Source organism: Phyllostomus hastatus, unplaced genomic scaffold (genome assembly GCF_019186645.2).
Source record: "Phyllostomus hastatus isolate PE091 unplaced genomic scaffold, TTU_PhHast_1.1 phas_scaffold_39, whole genome shotgun sequence".
Classification (NCBI taxonomy): Eukaryota; Metazoa; Chordata; class Mammalia; order Chiroptera; family Phyllostomidae; genus Phyllostomus; species Phyllostomus hastatus.
Genome location: NW_025334028.1, coordinates 6,069,846 through 6,089,706, shown reverse-complemented (window position 1 = coordinate 6,089,706; position 19,861 = coordinate 6,069,846). Strand labels below are relative to the sequence as shown.

The window sequence follows — 19,861 nt, the reverse complement described above, 5'->3', positions numbered from 1 at the left end:
GTACATTCCCTTTATACTTGCTTTGTTCAGAGTTTTTATCATAAAAGAATGTTGGATTTTTTTTTAAGATTTTATTTATTTTTAGAGAGGGAAGGGAGGGAGTAAGAGAGAGAGAGAGAAACATCAATGTGCTGTTGCTGGGGGTCATGGCCTGCAACCCAGGCATGTACCCTGACTGGGAATCGAACCTGCGACCCTTTGGTTCGCAGGCTGGCACTCAGTCCACTGAGCCACACCAGCCAGGGCAGTGCTGGCCGTATAAAATGAGTTTGGTAATGTTTCTTCTTCTTTTATTTTTTTGGAAGAGTTTGAAGAGGATTGATGTTAATTTTTTATTTGAATCTTTGGTAGAATTTACCAGTAAAGCCATCTGGTCCTAGATTTTTGTTTGTTGGGAGGTTTTTAATTCTTGATGCAACCCTCTTTACTAATCAGTTTGTTCAGATTTTCTGTTTCTTCATGAATCAGTCTTGGTAGGTTCTGTGTTTCTAGGAATTTATCCATTTCTTCTAGGGTATCAAAATTGTTGGTATGTCATTTTTTGTACTTCTGTGCTAACATTTGTAATGTCTCCTTCGTTTCTGATTTTGTTTGTATTCTCTCTCTCTTGTTCTTGATGAGTCTGGCAAAAGGCTTGTGAGTTTTGAGCCAAAGGTTTGTCAATTTTGTTTATCTTTTCAAAAAACCAGCTCTTAGTTTCATTGATCTTGTCTATTAAGTCTCTATTTCATTTATTTCTACTCTGATCTTTGTTATTTTCTTCCTTGTACTAACTTTGGGCTTTGTTTATTCTTTTTCTAGTTCCTTGAGATATGAAGTTAGGTTGTTTATTTGAGATTTTTGTTTGTTTCTTGATGTAAGCATATAGCACTATGAACTACTCTCTTAGTACTGCTTTTACTGTATCCCATAAGTTTTGGTATATTGGATTTCCATTTTTATTTGTTACAATGTAGTTAAAATTTTTTTTATTCCTTTGACCATGCTACTGGTCACTCAGTAGCATGTTGTTTAATCTCCACATAGCTTTATTAACTCAAAAGAATAAACTATGTATTTTTCCTTTTTTAAATTTATTTTTTGTTGTTCAAGTACAGTTACCTCCATTTTCATCCCACCACACCCCTCCACCCCACCCTTCCCCACCTTCTACCCTCAAACCTACTCTCTTTGGCTTTGTCCATGTATCCTTTATACATGTTCGTTGATTGCCCTTCCCCTAATTTCCCCCATTATCCCTCTCTTCCCTCCCCTCAGGTTATGTCAGTTTGTTCTTTATTTCAATGTCTCTGGCTATATTTTGCTTGCTTGTTTGTTTTGTTGATTAGGTTCCAGTTGAAGGTGAGATCATATGGTATTTGTCCCTCACCACCTGGCTTATTTCACTTAGCATAATGCTCTCCAGTTCCATCCATGCTGTCTCGAAGGGTAGGAGCTCCTTTCTTTCTGCTGTATAGTATTCCATTGTGTAAATGTACCATAGTTTTTTAGTCACTCATTTACTGGTGGTGCTTAGGTTACTTCCAACACTTACTTGACTTTTGTAAATTGTGCTGCTATGAACATTGGGAGACAAACAACCTAATTAAAAAATGGGCAAAGGACCTGAACAGAATAAACTAAGTTTTGCATGCTCACAACTGTCAACCTACTTTTGCCAACCATGTGTTTGTGACTTAGTATTTTCTTCTTGTAATTCATTTCTAGTTTCCAACTATTGTGGCTAGAGAAGATGCTCCATATGATTTTGGTTTTCTCAAGTTTTTTAAGACTTGTTTTAGGGCCTAATATATTATCTGTCCTGGAGAATGTTCTGTGTGCATCTGAGAAGAATATGTGTTCTGTTGATTTTTGATGGGATGTTCTGTGTATCTGTTAAGTGTATCTGATATAATGTGTTATATAAGGCTGATGTTTCCTTATGATTTTCTGTCTGGATGATCTAGCCATTGATGTAAGTGGGGTATTAAAGTCCGTCCCCCCCCATATTGTATTGCTGTCTATTTCTTCCTTTAGGTCTGTTAATATTTGCTTTATATATTTAGGCATTCTTATGTTGAGCAAATAAATATTTACAAATATGATATTCTCTGTTTGGATTGGCCCCTTTATCATCAAGACCCCTTATTTGTCTCTTGTTACAGTCTGTTTCAAAGCCTATTTTTTTTCTTATAGAACTATAGCTACTACAGCTTTCCTTTGGTTTTTATTTGCATAGAATATCTTTTCCCATCCTTTCACTTTTAGTCTGTGTATGTCCTTATATCTTGTAGGCAGCATATAGATGAGTCTTTGTTTTTTTTTAAATCTATTCAGCCACTTTATACTTTCTGATTAGAGCATTTAGTCCACTAACATTTAAAGAATTATTGATAGGTATGTTCTTACTGCCATTTTGCTTACTGTTCTCTGGCTGTTTTGTAGTTCTATTTCTTCTGTTACTTTCTTTGTGGTTTGATGACTTTCTTTAGTGATAGGCTTAGAGTCGTTTCACCTTATCTTTTGTTTATCTACTACAGGTGTTTGCTTCGTGGTTATCTTAAGGCTTATATGTAATACTTAAACTTATCATAGTCTATTTTAAGTCGAAAACAATGTAAGATGGAATGCACTCAAATGTGGTATATTTTTACTGTCCCTCCCTTTGTATTACAAATCAAGTGTGTGTGTGTGTGTGTGTGTGTGTGTGTGTGTGTGTACGTTTAAAGATTTTATTTGTTTATGTATTTATTTATTTAGAGAGATTGGAAAGCAGAGAAGGAAGAGAGACATCAATCAGTTGCCTCTTGCACACAGCCTAAATCAGGACTGCGACCCAGGCATGTGCTTTGATTGAGAATTGAACCTGTGACCTTTTGATTTGAGGGTTGACGCCCAACCAACTGAACCACACCAGCCAGGGCTGTTTTATGTTTTTGATGTCATATTTTATTGTATATCCCTTAATGAATTATTGTAGTTATAGTTGTTTTTACTACTTTTGTTTTTTAATCTTCATACTAGCTTTATGAGTGATAACCCACTCATTACCTTTACTATATATTTATTATTTTCTTATAAATATTATTCCAAGGCTAGAGTTTTTCATTTTGATGAAGTCTAATCTTTTATCTTCTTTTTTTATCAGCCAGGCTTTTTGTTTTAGCTAGGAGATAATGTGCTTAATTCTTTGCTTAGATTTTAATGTAATCTACCTAAATTATCCTCAAATTCTTCATCAGAGCTGCCATTTCTTTCATTGGTGAAATATGCCAATCAGTGGTGGGGGAGGACTGGGAAGGGTCCAGGTAAAATATGGGCCACTGGCCCAATTTTTCCCCTCTCTCTCTTTTTTTCCCTCTCCTCCTCCTCTCCCCCTCTATTTCCCCGTCCCTCTCCTCTTCCTCTCCCTCTGCCTCCTCCTCCCCTCCCTCTCCTCTTCCCCTCCTCATCCCTTCCTCTTTTTCTCCTCCCCTCCCTCTCTCCTCTTTCTCTCCTCCCTTCCCCTCCTCTTCCTCTTCTGTCAAGTTTCATTGGAATACAACTACACCCATTCATTTGCTTATTGTCTGTGGTTGCTTTTGTGCTACAGTAGCAAAGTTGAGTAGTTATAACTGAGACTGCATGGCTTTCAAAGCTTAAAATATTTACTATCTAGGGGGAGGTAGCAGAGGGTATAGGGGTGATAAAATGGTAATGGAAGGAGACTTGACTTACTTGGGGTGGTGAACATACAATACAGTATACAGATGATGTATTCTAGAATAGTACACCTGAAACCTATATAATTTTATTAACCAATGTCACCCCAATAAATTCAATAAAAAATTAAAAATATTTAGCTAGTCCTTTATGGGGAGTTTGTTGACCCCTGAGACAATCTGTTAGTCCCCGCCTCCCTCTCCCCTTTTCTTGGAGATAATTCTCCTGGAGCCCTTTGTTCTTCTGTGTTTATCTGGACAGCTTGTTTTTAAAATCTGTATAACTGCTGTTCTGAAAAATTCTTGTACCTTTCTCCTCTGTTTCTGGGATCACAAATCTTTCTTGGCTCTGTTCCCTCCTGATAAAGAATATATTCTATTCTATTTTTCCTGAGGAAAAGATGCTGCATTGGAAAATTATTTGCTGTCACTCTTGGTAGAGAATTCTAGGTGATTAGTTATTTTCCCTTAGAATTTTAAAGGAGTTGTCTTATATTGCCTTCTAGCTTCCAGGATTGCTATTAGGAGATCTAAAGACTTTCCAATTTCTAATCTGTTGTAACCTGTTTTTCTTTTCTGGAAACTTTTGGAATCTTTATCCCAAGTCTTTTAATATGTCAGAAGTGCCTTATTTATTTTTATAATAAAAAACTCTGGGTATTGAGTAGGTCCTTTTTATTTTTTTATTTTTTTTTAAAGATTTTATTTATTTATTTTTAGAGAGGGAAGGGAGGGAGAAAGAGAGAGAGAGAGAGAAACATCAATGTGTGGTTGCTGGGAGCCGTGACCTGCAACCCAGGCATGTGCCCTGACTGGGAATCAAACCTGCGACACTTTGGTTAGCAGCCCGCACTCAATCCACTGAGTTGTGCCAGCCAGGGTCCTTTTTATTTTTTAAAAAATATTTTTTTAATTTATTTTTAGAGAAGGGGGAAGAGAGGGAGAAAGACAGGTAGAGAAACATCAATGTGTGAGACATGCATCTATTGATTGCTGCTCTCATGTCCCCAGCTAGAGATTGGGTCTGCGCTGGGAATCAAACCAGTGACCCTTCAGTTACAGGCCAGCACTCAATACACTGAGCCACACCAGGTTGGGCATGAGTAGACTTTTTTAATAGGAAAACTCATGTTCTTCAGTTCTGGGATATGTAGATAAAAAAGGGGTTTCTGTGAAAAGTGACCTCACATGGTGATCTAATCATAAATTCTTAACTGGGCAGGTCATGATAGGTAGTGATGCCCCAGGCATATAATTTCTTTACTAAAAGGCTTATCTTTACCTTAAGTAAGCCCTGTCTATTGTTTCTGTGTATCTCGATTAACACACCTTTGAAATGCCACTTTTCAGACCCCTCATTCTAAAGTATGCCCTCCCTCAAGAGAGCACATAATCTTTTTTTAATAATTAAAACATTTCAATGACAGTTGATATATAATATTAGTTTTAGGGGTACAACATAGTGATTAGACATTTATATTACATAAAAAATTATCACCCCAATAATTCTGGTACCGATCTGATACGATGCATAGTTATTACATTATTGTTAATTATATTCCCTATGCTGTACTTGACATCCCTGTGAATGTTTTTACACTAGGCACTTTGTACATCTTAAAGAACACATAATCTTAAAGTGTAATCTGATACCTTCCTTGCTTTCTCCCACATTAATGTAATCTTTCTATGTTCCCCCTTAATCTCAACTGCATAAAAGAAACTGTAAAACATTATTTTCTGAAGCATTTTTTTCCAGTCTCTTGAGATCTTGCTCCCAGGTGTATCCTCTGTTCAACTCACATAAATTTCTATAGAAATTCTCTATAGGTTTGGATGTGCTTATGTTGACATGTATTTTTAATAATACTATCTTTAATTTCTAGAATGCTTATTGATTGAATGTTAGACCTCTTAGATTAATACTCTTTTCTTAGCTTTCTGATTTTTCCTGTACTTAATTCCCCTCATATTTATGAAACTTTAATGATTTTTTTAACCCTTTTTTTGAAAATCACAAACCTGTTAGAAAAAATTAGTAGTATAATAAATCCCTATGTACTTGTCATTTATCCTCAACAATGATCTATTCATAAGCGAGCTATTCAATTTTAAAGCAAATCTCAGATATTTCATAATATTCATAAATATTTTAGAATGTGTTCCTAATAGAGAAGGACTCTGATTTAAAATGAGACTCATTTTATAATTATCATTATAAAAAATTAATTCTGTAGCCATGACTGATGTGGCTCTATGTGTTGGGCATCACCCTGCAAACCAAAAGGTTGCTGGTTGGAATCCAGGTCAGGGAACATGTCTGGGTTGCAGGCCATGTTTCTCCTATTGGGGGCTTGTGAGAGGTAACTGGTGTTTCTCTCACACATTGATGTTTCTTTCCCTCTCTTTCTCCCTACTTTCCCTCCTCTCTAAAAATAATAAATAAATAAAATCTTTTAAAAAATTCTTTAAAGTCTTCAACGACTTCATCATTGTTAAAAATTTAGGGGTATCAAATATTTTTTAAAAGTGTTAAATCTACATCCAAATAAGATCAATTACAGTGATTGATTAATGTCCCTTTTTATTCTATTTTATTTTGATTCCCCTTCATATATCTCTTCCTCCCTCTTTTTCTCCTCTCTTTGTCTCTTATGTGTGTGCGTAGTTTATTGAAGAAATCTGATTACCCAGTAATCAGTAGTTTCCTACAGAATGAATTTTGCTGACTTGCATTTTTGGCATTAGTAATCCTTATGAGATATATAGCATGAAAGGCAGAAGTCATTTAATAAATGGTAAAAATAATAATATTGCATTTTCCATCATTAATAAATATGTATAGCAAATGCAACTTAAATTGTTATCAAAGTCTTTAGAAGAGAACCTTGTTAATGTCTGTGTAAGAGGAGTTTACTAATAATGCATTGAAAAAAAATAATTTAACTCAAAATTCCTGATATTAAACTAGGCATTTTAATTTTGGAGAACTTATCATATGTCATATCAAACATAGTAGAATGGATCTAGATACAGGCAAACAATAAAATACTAAGATTAAAGAAATCCTTATGTATTAATGTGGAATACTTCTCAAATATATCGTTAAGTGAATATGCTATTGAGTAGTAAGTACACTACCATTTTTTATATGAAACAGATGAAAAAGATCATGTGTGTAAGTCATAAGTCATTTATATAAAAGGGGGATAACAAACCATAGTATATGTGTAAAATATACCCAGACACAGTCAGTATTGCCTCTCGTGGTGAGAGCTGGTGACTAGAGCACAGGAGTGAAAGGGAGGCTGAGATTTCAGAATTTACAGCCATGTAAATATACGTTTTCTTCCCTTCCCTCAGTAAATTGCTGTAAAATTTTTGATAGAATTTTTATTTCAGTTTTTAAATTTGTAAGAGCTTTATTGAGATATATGCAACTACCATCCAGTGTACACATTTAAAATGTAAAATTCATTGGTTTTTATTACATTTACAGAGTTGTGCAACCATCATGACAATCAATTTTAGAACATTTTTATCACCTAATTTAGCAGCTACTTTTCCATTTCTCTCCAAGTCCCCTAGCTCTTGGTAACCACTAAAACACTTTCTGTCTCTACAGATCAACCTAATGGAATAATACAGTATGTGTTCATATGTGACGAACTTCATTCTCCAAGTATAATGTTTTTGAGGTTCACCCATGCTGTAGCATCTGTCAGTACTTTATTCCCCATATTGCAGAGTAGTAATCCTTTTGAAGGAATGTACTGCATTCTGTTGATCCATTTATCAGTTGATAGACATTTGAGTTATTTCCACTTTTTGGCCTTTATGAGTAATGCTTCTATGAACATTTATTTGTGTATAAGTTTTTGTGTAAATGTGTTTTATCTTGGGTATATACCCAGGAGTTTGAATTGGTGGGTTATATGGCAACTCTATGTTTATATAAATCACTTTTGTAATTATTTAAGTGTCTATTATTGACTATTTAGGAATGGTGCTCTAATGAGAATATCTAATCTACAAACCATTTTCCAATATGAGGGAAAATGTCAAAATATTATAACTAACATTGACATGTTATCAGGAAATGTAATTAAACATCAATTTTTATTTTGTCTTTTAAAAATATTTAGACCTGTCATTTATTTTCAGAGCCTGTAACACTCATGTGCCTTAGGCATAGTACCTATGTGTCTAAGTGTTAAAAACCTGTGTCACATGAGTGTAACTCAAAAAGAACTAGAGGAAATTATGGTAATGTGATATTTGAACTACATTTTTTAGTTATATGTGCTTATTGGGCAAGCAGAGAATTTAATAGATGATTTCAGTATACTTTCTGCTGTTGGTTTGTTAGATTTTAGTGTGTTTCTCTGAGCTTGTGCTTCTCTCACTTTGTCTTCCATTTTTCATGGAATAATCGCTACACATGTACCTACCCATTCTACCATAAATCTGTTGGTGTCAGCAGAGAAGTCAGTAACGGTGATTAACCTCTGCAGCTATTAAAATAATTTTAACTAGTGTGTATAATATCCCATTTTTACAAGGAGAGAAAAGTAATGTAAAGGGGTATATTGCCAACATTTTGTTATACTGTTATACAGTAGTCCATATCCTCAAGAAAAGCTCAGATAATTACAGTAGAGGTAAGCACAGAGTTCTCATGTAATATGTGAGACAGGTTACCTGACCTAGCTTAAGTGGGCTCAGTAAAGTTTCTTTAAAAAAATATTTTATGATTATGCTATTATAGTCCCAGTTTTCCCTCCTTTACTGCCCTCCACCCAATAACCCCATTCCCTCCAGCAATCCCCTTGCTTAGTTCATGTCCATGGGTCATACATGTAAGGTCTTTGGCTTTTCTGTTTCCTATACTGTTCTTAATGTTCCCCTCTGTAATTTGTACCTGGCAATTTGTACTTCTTAATCCCTACACCTTTCGCTGCTTTCTCCCCCTCCCCACTGATAACCCTCCAGTTGATCTGCATGTCTATCTATGATGATGTACCTGTTGTGCTTGTTTGCTTAGATTTGTAGATTCAGTTGTTGATAGTTGTGAATTCGTTGCCATTTTAATGTTTAAACTTCTTAGTGCTTATATAGTTTCCTTTAACATTTCATGTGATAATGGCTTGGTAGTGATGGATTCCTTTAGCTTTTACCTTGTCTGGGAAGAACTTTATCTGCCCTTTGATTGTAAGTGGTAGCTTTGCTGGACAGAGTAATATAGATTGTAGGTCCTTGCTTTTTATTACTTTGAATACTTCTGGCCAGTCTCTTGCCTGCAAAGTTTCTTTTGAGAAATCAGCTGACAGTCTTATGGGAATTCCTTTGCAGGTAACTATCTGCTTTTCTCTAGCTGCTTTTAAGATTCTCTCTATCTTTTACCTTTGGCATTTTACATATGATGTGTCTTGGTGTGGACATCTTTGGGTCCAACTTGTTTAGGATTCTCTGTCCTTCCTAGACTTACATCTTTATTTCCTTCACCAATTTAGAGAAGTTTTCTTTCATTATTTTTTCAAATAAGTTTTCAGTTTCTCCCTCTTCTTCCTCTTTTGGCTTCCCTATGATTTGGATGTTGGTATGTTTGGAGATGTCCCAGGGGCTCCTATTCCATCCTCGTGTTTTTTAATTCTTTTTTCTTCTTGTTTTTCTGATTGAATGCTTTTTTCTTCCTTATGTTCCAAGTCATTGATTTGATTTTCAGCCTCAACTCCTCCACTCTTAGTTCCCTGTAGATTTTTTTCTTCATTTCATTTAATGCAACCTTTATTTTTGCCTGACTCTTTTTTATACTGTTGCAGTATTCAAAGAGTTCTTTGAGCATCCTGATAACCATTGTTTTGAACTGTGCATCCTGATAGGTTGTTTATCTCCATTTTATTTAGTTCTTTTCCTAGAGTTTTGTTTTGTTCTTTCATTTGGGCCATATTTCTTTGTCTTCTCATTTTGGCAGTTTCCCTGTGTTTGTTTCTGTGTATTTGATAGAACTGCTTTGACTCCCTGTCTTAGTAGCATGGCCTATTGTAGAAAAAGCACCTGTAAATTGTGTGGGGTAGAGCCTTAGATAATTGCCAGGACAGGGCAACCTGTGTCATTGCTTTGTGGCTCTATGTGGTGGGAGGGCTCACAGGGGACAGTGCCGCTGCCCAGCCTCTAGAGATTTGCCCAGGAGGAAACTGTCTCCTGACATTCACCCTGTTGCCATCACTTCGCTTTCTCCCCATATGCCACTTGTGCCCTTCCTGCTGTGGTCCTGGTGCTGAATCTCAGAGGGAGTGGGTCTGTATAAGTCCTGAGACCTTTGTGGGCCTCTTAAGAGGAGTCTCCTGAGCATCCTGCAGTTTCTTCTGCCGTCCCCACCCCCACTGGTTTTTATAGCCAGAAGTTATGGGACTTAGCTTCCTACTGCTAGAACCCTGGGCTGGGTAGTCTGGTTTGGGGTTGGGGTTGCTCACTCCCAAGGTGGTATCCCGATTTTTTTTCTACCACATGTGAATGTAGGACAACAGCCTGTTCTGCCGCCTCTCTGTGCCTCTCCATACATCTCCGCCCCTCCTGCCCGTCTGGATGAATGTGGCTTCTTTAAATCCTCAGTTGTTGGACTTCCATATATGTGATTTTCTGGTGAATCTGGGCATTATATGTTTTGTAGTCTAGTTGTAATTTTTGCTGCAATTGTGTGAGGAGGCAAAATGTATTTACCTGCACCTCCAATTTGACTGGAAGTTCTCAAAGTACATTCCTTGGGAAAGTTTCTTAAAAGCAAATGTACTGGACCAAGGCTTTAATATCGGTAAGAGTTAGTTGAATGGGTGGGAAGGTAGAGGTAAGGAAATAAAAGAATTTTAGGTATAGAAAACAAGGGTAAAGGCAGGGTGTATGAATCAGTTTACTGACCTCTAAGCAGAAGTTAGTAGATTCTGATGTCAAAGAGTTCCTTAAGAAGAAGCAGGAGAGGTGCTTAAGTCTAAGGTTAATCATGGAAGCTTGGTGTACCATGTAGCCATTAAACTAAATGGTGTGCATAGTGGAAAGCATCAAAACAAAAGAGTGACATGCTCAGTTTTTTGGTGTAGATAGGTTATTTTTGTCCTTGAATGCCTGATGTGATATTCTAATCTTTTTGAAGGTCAGTAATTTTCTTTGTTGCCTGCTCTATCCTCAGAGCCTAGAATAATGCCTGGCAAATATTTAAATATTCACTAAAAATCTTAGTAAGGTAGTATAGTTGCATATAGCAGTTGAATACTTGGGCTCAAATACAGATCTGAATCCCGATGCCACCATTAAGTAGCTCTGTGATCTTAAGCAAGTTTCTTAATCACCCTTTGACTTAGCTTTCTTATCTAGAAAATGTAGAGAACAGTGGGATCTAACTAATCAGATTAAATGAGTTTATATAAAACTTTTAGAATATCGCTTGGCTGATACTAAGCACTATATAAATATTAACAGTTATTATTATTTCTTTTATGAATGAAAGATTAATAAAAACTAGAGCTGCTAAGGGCCTGTCTCAGAGCATATGTAGGGTTACAGAGGAAGGGATGGATTTAAGAAATACTCAGAAACACAGATAGGATATGGTAAATAAGGATGAAAAGGAATTAAGGTTAATTCCCTGGTGTAAAGGTAGAGCTCTAGGTTCTCTCTTCTCTCCAGTGTTCCTGCCCCTACTCCCCACCTGCACACACCGTTAAATTATGACTGGTCCATTCCTGTTAGTGCAGGCAATTTAAGGCTGGAGGTGGGGTCTCTGTTATGTTGAGGAAACCACTAATGAATTGTGGTACTCCCTCTTCTGGATTTTTGCTTAGCTTCTCTTTGATTCCTTTTCTTTTTCTTCCTTTAAGTCTATTCCTTGGACTCCTCTTGAATTCTTTTCTCCATAGGTCAGAAACATGAAAAGGACTAGGGTCACCTCAGGTTGTGGGTTGGGAGTGTTCAACTGGTTTCCTTTGCCTTGTTTCCTTTTCTTTTATTTTTTTTAAAGATTTTATTTATTTCTTTTTAGACAGAGGGAAAGGAGGGAGATAGGGAGAGAAACATCAGTGTGTGGTTGCCTCTCATGCACCCCCTAATAGGGACCTGGCCTGCAACTCAGGCATGTGTCCTGACTGGGAATCGCACTGGTGACCCTTTGGTTCGCAGGCCGGCGCTCCATATACCAAGCCATACCAATCACAGCTCCTTTTCTTCCTTTATGCTTCCCTCCCTGCCCCATTATTTTCCTATTCCCCCTTTTCCCACAGTGACAGAGTGGAGAACACATTTACCCTCCTTTTCTGGCCTGGCTACAGACTAGCTTGGTGTTTCATACTCCTAGTAATAGGGGAAAATGAGGGAGAATATTAAAACATGTGTCAGAAAAGTATTCCCTTGTGCACTTAAATTTAACTTTAAATGATAACTTTAAAATTTAACTGTAAAACAAATTAAATTTGTCTTAATTCTTTTCTTCTGGTGTGATACTGAGAAGGATTTGAATGTAGCCTTTGAAGCAAGTTCCTGTAGCCTTGGGACCTTTTTGTTGCAGAAATCAGCTGACTCCTAGAGTACAGCTTGTCTGCCGGGCAAAAGGAGTCTTGTCACTCACTACCATGCTGGTCAAGTTCTGAGCCAAGGGTTCCATGCTAGTTGTATTCTTCATTAGAGTAGTGGGGCTGGATACCCTAAGAATGTGAGAGAGAGCAGCCCTGCTATTTCTTTGAAATCTTTTACTTTAACTTAATGATTCATGTGAATTTTGCATTCTACTCTACAATTCATTTTTGTTTTAATATACATTTCCTTCCTAATTTTTTTTTACCTAAACTGATGTTCCAGGAAGATAAATTCTTCCATTTTCTTATGTGTTCTTATATTCCCCTGCATACTACCTCATTCTTCAAGATAAGGATTTGGGGCCAAAACCATTTTATTGAGTGTTTCTTGCATATTTCCCATGATGGAAGATAACTTGACTATTTGGATCACAGCTTCTTTTTCTTAATGTTTTAAATGAGGCTGCTAATTGTTTGGAATAACACTCCTGATTATAAATAATTTGTACTAAAAGCTTTCCAATTCCTAGTATGTAAAGAATGCAGATATTCTGTGGAATTCCTTGTATGGATAGTCATACAAAGATAATAGCCAGTGTTTATTGTGTTCTTACTCTGTGCCAGGTTCTGCTCTCACCCTTTTCGTCTCTTTCATTATGTAGTGCTTTCAAATCAAATAACTCATCTTGTAGAACTCATGCTAATGTGGCTATTGTTTATAATTAACAGATTTCAACACTAAACTTGCACAATGTCTTTGAAACCAAGAGTAGTAGATTTTGATGAAACATGGAACAAACTTTTAACGACAATCAAAGCTGTTGTCATGTTGGAATACGTCGAAAGAGCAACATGGAATGATCGCTTCTCGTATCCTTTTATTGGCATTGATTAATATTCTTTATTTATAATGATAAATGTATCAATGAGCACTGATAAATGTTCTAAAATTGATAAACTTGTTAAAATGTGAGAACAGGTTTAATCTTATGTAAATGGAAGAACATTCCAGTATGACTGTTTTCAAATATATTATCGTTTACATCTCCAACTTCATCACCTATATGTGGCAATCATTAATCTCTGATAACTTTTCATTCAACAAATATTTAGTGAGCACAGGTCCCATATTCTTGTAGTGCCAGCCCTCTAATCAACCACTTTCCTTTTCACCAGCACCTGTCTCACGGTTTGGCTTTCGTTGTGGCAGACAGCTGAACCTGGGTTTGGTTTCATACTTACATGTCAGGTACTACTTTAGGCTTTGGGAGAACATTTGTGAATAGAATACACTACTTCTCCTTCACTCTACTAAGGGAAACAGACAATAAATAGATATAAAAAATCTAATGCCAGTGCTTCTCATAATAGGTAGTGATGAATACTGTGGGGAAAGTAAAGCAGGGTAAGGATCAGTTCCAATGGAGATGTGGCTAAGAAATGAAGAGAATGCTGAAATTTGGAAGGGTAGCAATGGAAAAGTTAGAAAATACCATGAAGAGTAAAGATGTGTCATTAGAGACCAGGTTGAGATGATCCACACCCTCATATTCACAGTTGCTATGTATGAATGCAGAAGCTGCACAGTGAAGAAGGCTGATAGGAAAAAAATGGATTTACTTAAAGTATGGTGTTAGAAGATAGCTGTATGGATACCCTGAATTGCCAGAAAAACAAACAAGTGGGTCCTAGAAAAAAATTAAGCCTGAAACATTGCAGGAGGTAAAAGCAACAAAATTGAAGCTATACTACTTCAGGCATATCATGAGAAGGCAGGGTTCTTTGGAAAAACTAATAATGCTGGGAAAAATAGAAGGCAGCAGGAAAGGGGGAAGACCAAATATGAGATGGATTGACTCCACAAAAAAAACCACAGGCATGAGTCTAAAGCAACTGAGCAGGGCTGCTGAGAACAGACACGGAGGATGTCACTCATTCATAGGGGGTCAGGAGTCAGAGCCAGCTGAACAACACGTAATACACAAGGGTGTGGAGAGAATGGCAGAAGTACCCATGTGAATGGCTCTTTCAGCAAGGGATGTCAAGGAAGGCCTCTCTGAGGAGGATATTATTTGAGCAGAGATGGAACAAAGTAGGGAGCAAGTCCTACAGATACCTGGTGGGGAGGGGGAGGGAGTGAACAGCAAGTTCAATAACAGAAACATTTTTTTTAATTGGGTGGTTTATAGTTGTGAATAAAGAGTTCCATATGAAAAACACCCTGTGGTTTCCCTAGGACTATCTGAAACCTTGGTGTCCTGCCTTTCTATATGACAGCAATCTTTAAAAAAAATAAATATGTATTATTATATATATAGTTTATGTAATATAGTTATTATATAATAAAGTGTAAGTTATATAATATTATATGCGTATATAAACCACCTAGCACCTAGGGTTTATAAACTGGCACCAAGAAAAATGCAAAGGAGCCCTTGAGGACTGGATAAGCACTGGAGGAACCAGAAATCCTTTCCCAGAAAAGTGAGGTAAGATGTTGTATGATCCAGAATGTGTATGGAGGTTCAGAGTTCTTTTGAAGTCTGCTGCTCACTCTAGCAATCTTCTGGGGCTGAAGGATGGCTGCCCTCCTTATGTGGGACATATGTTTTTTTAGAAACACTTGAATTCCAGAAGACAATGTGATTCAACTTGTTCTCAGAGCCTAACTCAGTTAACATTAAGCTAAGTGTTGATATGAGAACAATGGAGTTCTTTTAGACTACCAGGAAAACATTTAATTTATTACCTGTACAATTGTAATTTTAGTAAGAAACCTTTGTCAGGCTACCTGTGTTCTAGGCAGTAGTGATACATAAAATGATGGTCATGTTTCTGGAAGGCTTCATAGTTTGCAAAGATCTTTTACATTTTTAAATGTTATTTGCTACCTCAAACAAGCCTATTAGATTGGTGGGGCAGCAGTTATTGTCTTTATCTAACAGATACGGAAACTGGTACTCAGGGGTAAAGGAACTTGCCCAGGGTCATGCAAGTAGTACCTGATAGAACAGAGACTTGAATGCAAGATTTCTAACATCTAATTCCCTACACTTTCCAGTATATCTTAGGATAATTGATAGGGATTTCTGCCATTGAAGACCCTTTTATTGAATTAGTCTCGTATGTCTTTATGTGGATCATTGTGGGTTTTCGGGTAGGTATCTTAATAAAAATTGAAAAAATGTTAATGATATCGGCTAGGCAAGTGCTAAGGTACTTTTAAGGCTATTTAAAATGAGCAGGGGGAAGAGAAGAAATTGGTGATAGAAGATTGCAAGAAAAGGGAAAATGAGTATAAGGTAAAGAAAAAGAAAAGGGTAAATGTGTTCTTTATTACTGTACAGAATACACACTTAATTGGTTGGTTTGTAAATGGTTTTTGAAATAGCCCTTACCTGGAAAGAGCTCTTTCAGTCACTTATTATTTCTAAGATCTTTATTGTTTGATCCATTTAAGATGGTCCTGCTATTCTTGACCTGATCATGGCTTTTTTCCTCCCCTTAAAATAAAAAATGTCTGCAAAAACAGTAAATTTAAAAGTATAATCTCTCACCTTAAAACATTTTTTTAATCTTCATCTAAGATTATATTCATTGACTTTATTTTCATTTTAAGATTGTATTTATTTTTCATTTTTAGAGAGTTGGGAAGGGAGGGAGAAAAACATCGATATGAGAGAGAAACTGATCAGTTGCCTTCTCATATGTGCTCCAACTGGGGATGGAACCCACAACCCAGGCATGTGCCCTGACCAGGAATTGAACTGGTGACCTTTTACTTTGCGGGATGATTCCCAACCAGCTGAGCCACACTGGTCAGGGTGTGTTCATTGACTTTGGAGAGAGAGGAAGGAAGAGACAAACACTGATGTGAGAGTGAAACATCTATTTTTAGAAAGCATTTTTTGGGGGGTGTGTGAAACAATAATTCACACATGGAAAAGTTTGAACAACATGTAGAGTTGAACGAATAATTATAAAGAAACGCCTGTGTAATCACCACACAGACTGGTTGAGAACTAGAGCACTACTTGCATTCACCAACCCAGTACCACATGTCCCTCTCAGTTCACTAGTCTGCTCCTTTCCCTTGGAGGTACCACTATCCTGACTTTTGCACCTAGTTGCGGTTTTTCTAAAAACAGTATAACTTCTTACGTATACAACCCTGAACAAGATTGGTTAATTCTTCCTGTGTTTTGAACTTTATTTAAATGGAATCATACAGTGTACATTTGTCATTTTCTTTCGACATATGTGTGTATAATTAATTTTTTACAAATGACCTTGTAAAATATGTATTATTAGTTCAGTTTTACAGTTGAGAATTTGTAGCCCAAAAGGGGTAAGATGACTTACTATATATTGTAGGATAGAATGCTGGGGTAAAAATGCCAAAGTTTTCTATACTTTTGCAGTCAGCATTAAGGAAGCTTGGCTGCCAATAGAAGTGTTCAACATGTATAAAAAAAAGTATGGAACTTACTGAACTCTTGTCCACAAACATTTTTCCTAAATATAAACTTCACAAGGGGAAGGATTCTTGTCTGCTTTGTTGACTGCTATATTCCCAGCACCTGGTACTTACAGACACCTAGCAAATATTTGGTTATTGAATAGCTACTGTCAACTGAATATCATTAAAGCAAATGGTATAGATGAAACAAATAACATCAAAATTTGGCTAGTTCTCTCGCTATGTTGAAAAGTGGGGCTTTTAACACTAATTCCTCATAAATGTACTGGGTCCGAGTATATATGCAGGTCATTCTGTTTGATAATGTAAATAGAAAACATCAGTGTTTTTGATGCATAACAAATTATCACAAATTTGCCAGTTTACAGAAACACTCATCTCACAATTCTGTTGGTCACAAGTCCATGGTGTGACTGGGTTCTTTGCTTGGGTTCTCATAAGGCTAAAACCTTTTCTTCTAGAACTCAGGGTCCTCTTTCTAGTTTATTGCTGTTAATTGGCAGAATTCAATTTTTTGCAGTTATGGGACTGCAATTCTTCTTGCCTGGTTGACTGTTGGCCAGGAGTTGCTCTCAGTGACTTGTGGTCACTCTCCAGCCTTTGTAGGTAATCCCCCTCCATCTTCAAAGCCAGCAGTGGCATGTCTAATCTTTCTGTGTTTTGAATGAAATCTTTTTGTGTGTAGCTCCTTCTTCAGCTAGCAACAGGGGTGGGAGATGGGAGGTGGAGGGATCTGCTTTTAAAGGGCCCTTGCTATTAGATTAGGCCCACTAGGAAAGTCCAGGGTAATGTCCCTATTTTGGGGTCAACTGAATAGTAATTGTAATTGCGTTTGCAAAGTCATTTTTGCATGTAAATAACTTGGGTGTGATATCTTAAATTCACAGCCTCAGGTATTAGGGTAGGAAACCTGGGAGTCCATTATCAGAATTGAGCCTAACACAAGTAATAATGATGCTTCATAACAAAAGTTTTATGACAGCTTTGGAAGAGTAGGGTGGTTTGGAATTTACCCTTCATTAGGTGCTTTCCTATGGTAAGATAGAGACTAAGTATAGATCTACATTTATTATTTGTTTCTCTGGATTGGAGTTCTTTCGTTGTTTTGATTTACTTGTGGGGTGATTTTTTGTTTGTTTGTTTTTTGCTTTTTGGTAGCTGTTAGAACAATTCCCAAACCCCAGCAGTATAATATAAAAGTTATTCTACCTGAGGACAAGTCAGCTTTTAAGTGGTTTTATATAAATTCAGGGGGATTAAGCAAGAGGAGATTTAAGATTGCATTCCCTGAATGCATTTCTTGCCCGCCTAGGAAATCTGGGCTTTTCACAACTAGTTATACTGTTGTCCTCACTTCTCATTTGTATTCTATTAGGCTGTTTTTCAAACATAGACCAGTTTTGAGTACATTGAAGAATGTTGTAATGATCTTCACAAGTGTTAGGAGGAGAACTTATAACCTTGGCAGTTTCACTTAGCACCCTTCACTCAGATGGTGCAGTTAGGAAAAGGTTTTCTCTATAGTCATCTCTGGTTGTGCTTCTAAATTAAATTGAATCAATAAATACTTGATGTTGAAGCTGATTTTAATGGATGATTTTATAGATTTGTTAAGATTTTTTTAAAATAGTTCCCCATTTTATTTTTTTAAGTTTTATTTATTTTTAGAGAGGGAAGGGAGGGAGAAAGAGAGAGAGAGAAACATCAGTGTGCGGTTGCTGGGGGTCATGGCCTGCAACCCAGGCATGTACCCTGACTGGGAATCGAACCTGCAACACTTTGGTTCGCAGCCTGCGCTCAATCCACTGAGCTACTCCAGCCAGGGCTAAGATTTTTTTTATTATTTATTTTCAGAGGGGAGGGAGAAAGAGAGGGAGAGAACACTGATGTGAGAGAGAAACGCGCCCCAACCAGGGGCTGAACCCACAACCCAGGCACGTAGCCTGACTAGACTCAAACTGGTGGTCTTTCGCTTTGCAGAAGGGCACCCAACCAACAGGGCCATACCGGTCAGGGCTTTCATTGCCCTTTCAAAACTAATTGTTTGTGACTCACTACATAATAGAGTTAATCGTGTTAAAACTCAAAATTAGACCAAAGTATAGGAAGCACCTTTCAATGGAGAAAATGAACTAAAATAAATAATTTTGCTGCTGAACAACACTGTCTTTGGCTATAACAGTTCAGAGCTTTTGCTCTGGAAGTTTCTGACAGAATTTTAAGTGGAGGAATTTTTATATTCTGGTTTAAAAAACAGAGATGTAAGGAAAAGATGACTTTGGGGAAGAGAGTATTTAAATCTAAATCTCACCTTCTCCACTTATTTCCCATTTTTAGCCTTTTAAAGTGTCTTGAAAAATGCCTTTTTGGATGTTCTTTTTAAGATGTAAATACTTCCAGGATGGTTGGATATTTGAGTAAATTAAAGAAAAAGAACATATTTAGGAATATATTGTAGGCAGTTGAATGAAATTAGATGGTGGTTAACTGAGACCCCAAATTATGGTGAGTTAAAATGGTAATTTAAAAAAATTTATTGTCCTGGCTGGGGTGGCGCACTTGGTTGGAGCATCATGCAGTTGACCAAAGGGTCATGGGTTCAATTCCCTGTCAGGGCACATGCCTGGGTTGTGGGTGTGGTTCTTGGTTGGGATGTGTAGGAGAGGCAACCTATTCATGTTTCTCTCTCACATGTTTCTCTCCCTCTCTAACCCCTCTTTCTCAGATCAATGAGCAGGTCTGCCAGTGAGGATTTAAAAAAATTTATTAAGATACATCCATTTAAAAAAAATGAATACATTCTCACTGAGGAAGACAGTGTATGTCATATATGGAATGAAATGGGAAAGTCTGTATTGCCTCCCCTGCACAGTTCTTTTTCCCTAAGCAGAAAGAAGGGAAGCCCTGAGGTGTAGTAGTAAATTTTGTGTACATGTACATGCAGTGGCTATATTGAGAAAACATTTAGGCATATAAATAGCATAGTATGCTGAATTTATGGTATTAAATCATTTAAATTTTTCAGTATCAACTAAGTTGTGTATTCTAGAAATAAGCGTGTATCTAGCTTAAGAAATAGGTGTTTAGAGCTTCATGATATTAAGTATATCACACCTTTGCTGAAAGAATTGTTGATC

At 36.8% G+C, this 19,861-nt stretch overlaps 1 protein-coding gene across 4 annotated transcripts in view; it reads left to right on the top strand.

Moving 5' to 3' along the window:
• CUL2 (cullin 2) overlaps window positions 1-19,861 on the top strand; it is a 109,236-nt gene that overhangs the window by 9,157 nt on the left and 80,218 nt on the right. For all 4 annotated transcript variants that reach the window (XM_045820387.1, XM_045820386.1, XM_045820384.1 and 1 more), the window contains one exon: window positions 12,974-13,114. In XM_045820387.1, the coding sequence (XP_045676343.1) occupies window positions 12,996-13,114 (119 nt within the window). In that variant the 5' untranslated portion in view covers window positions 12,974-12,995. The remainder of the gene's footprint in view (window positions 1-12,973; window positions 13,115-19,861) is intronic.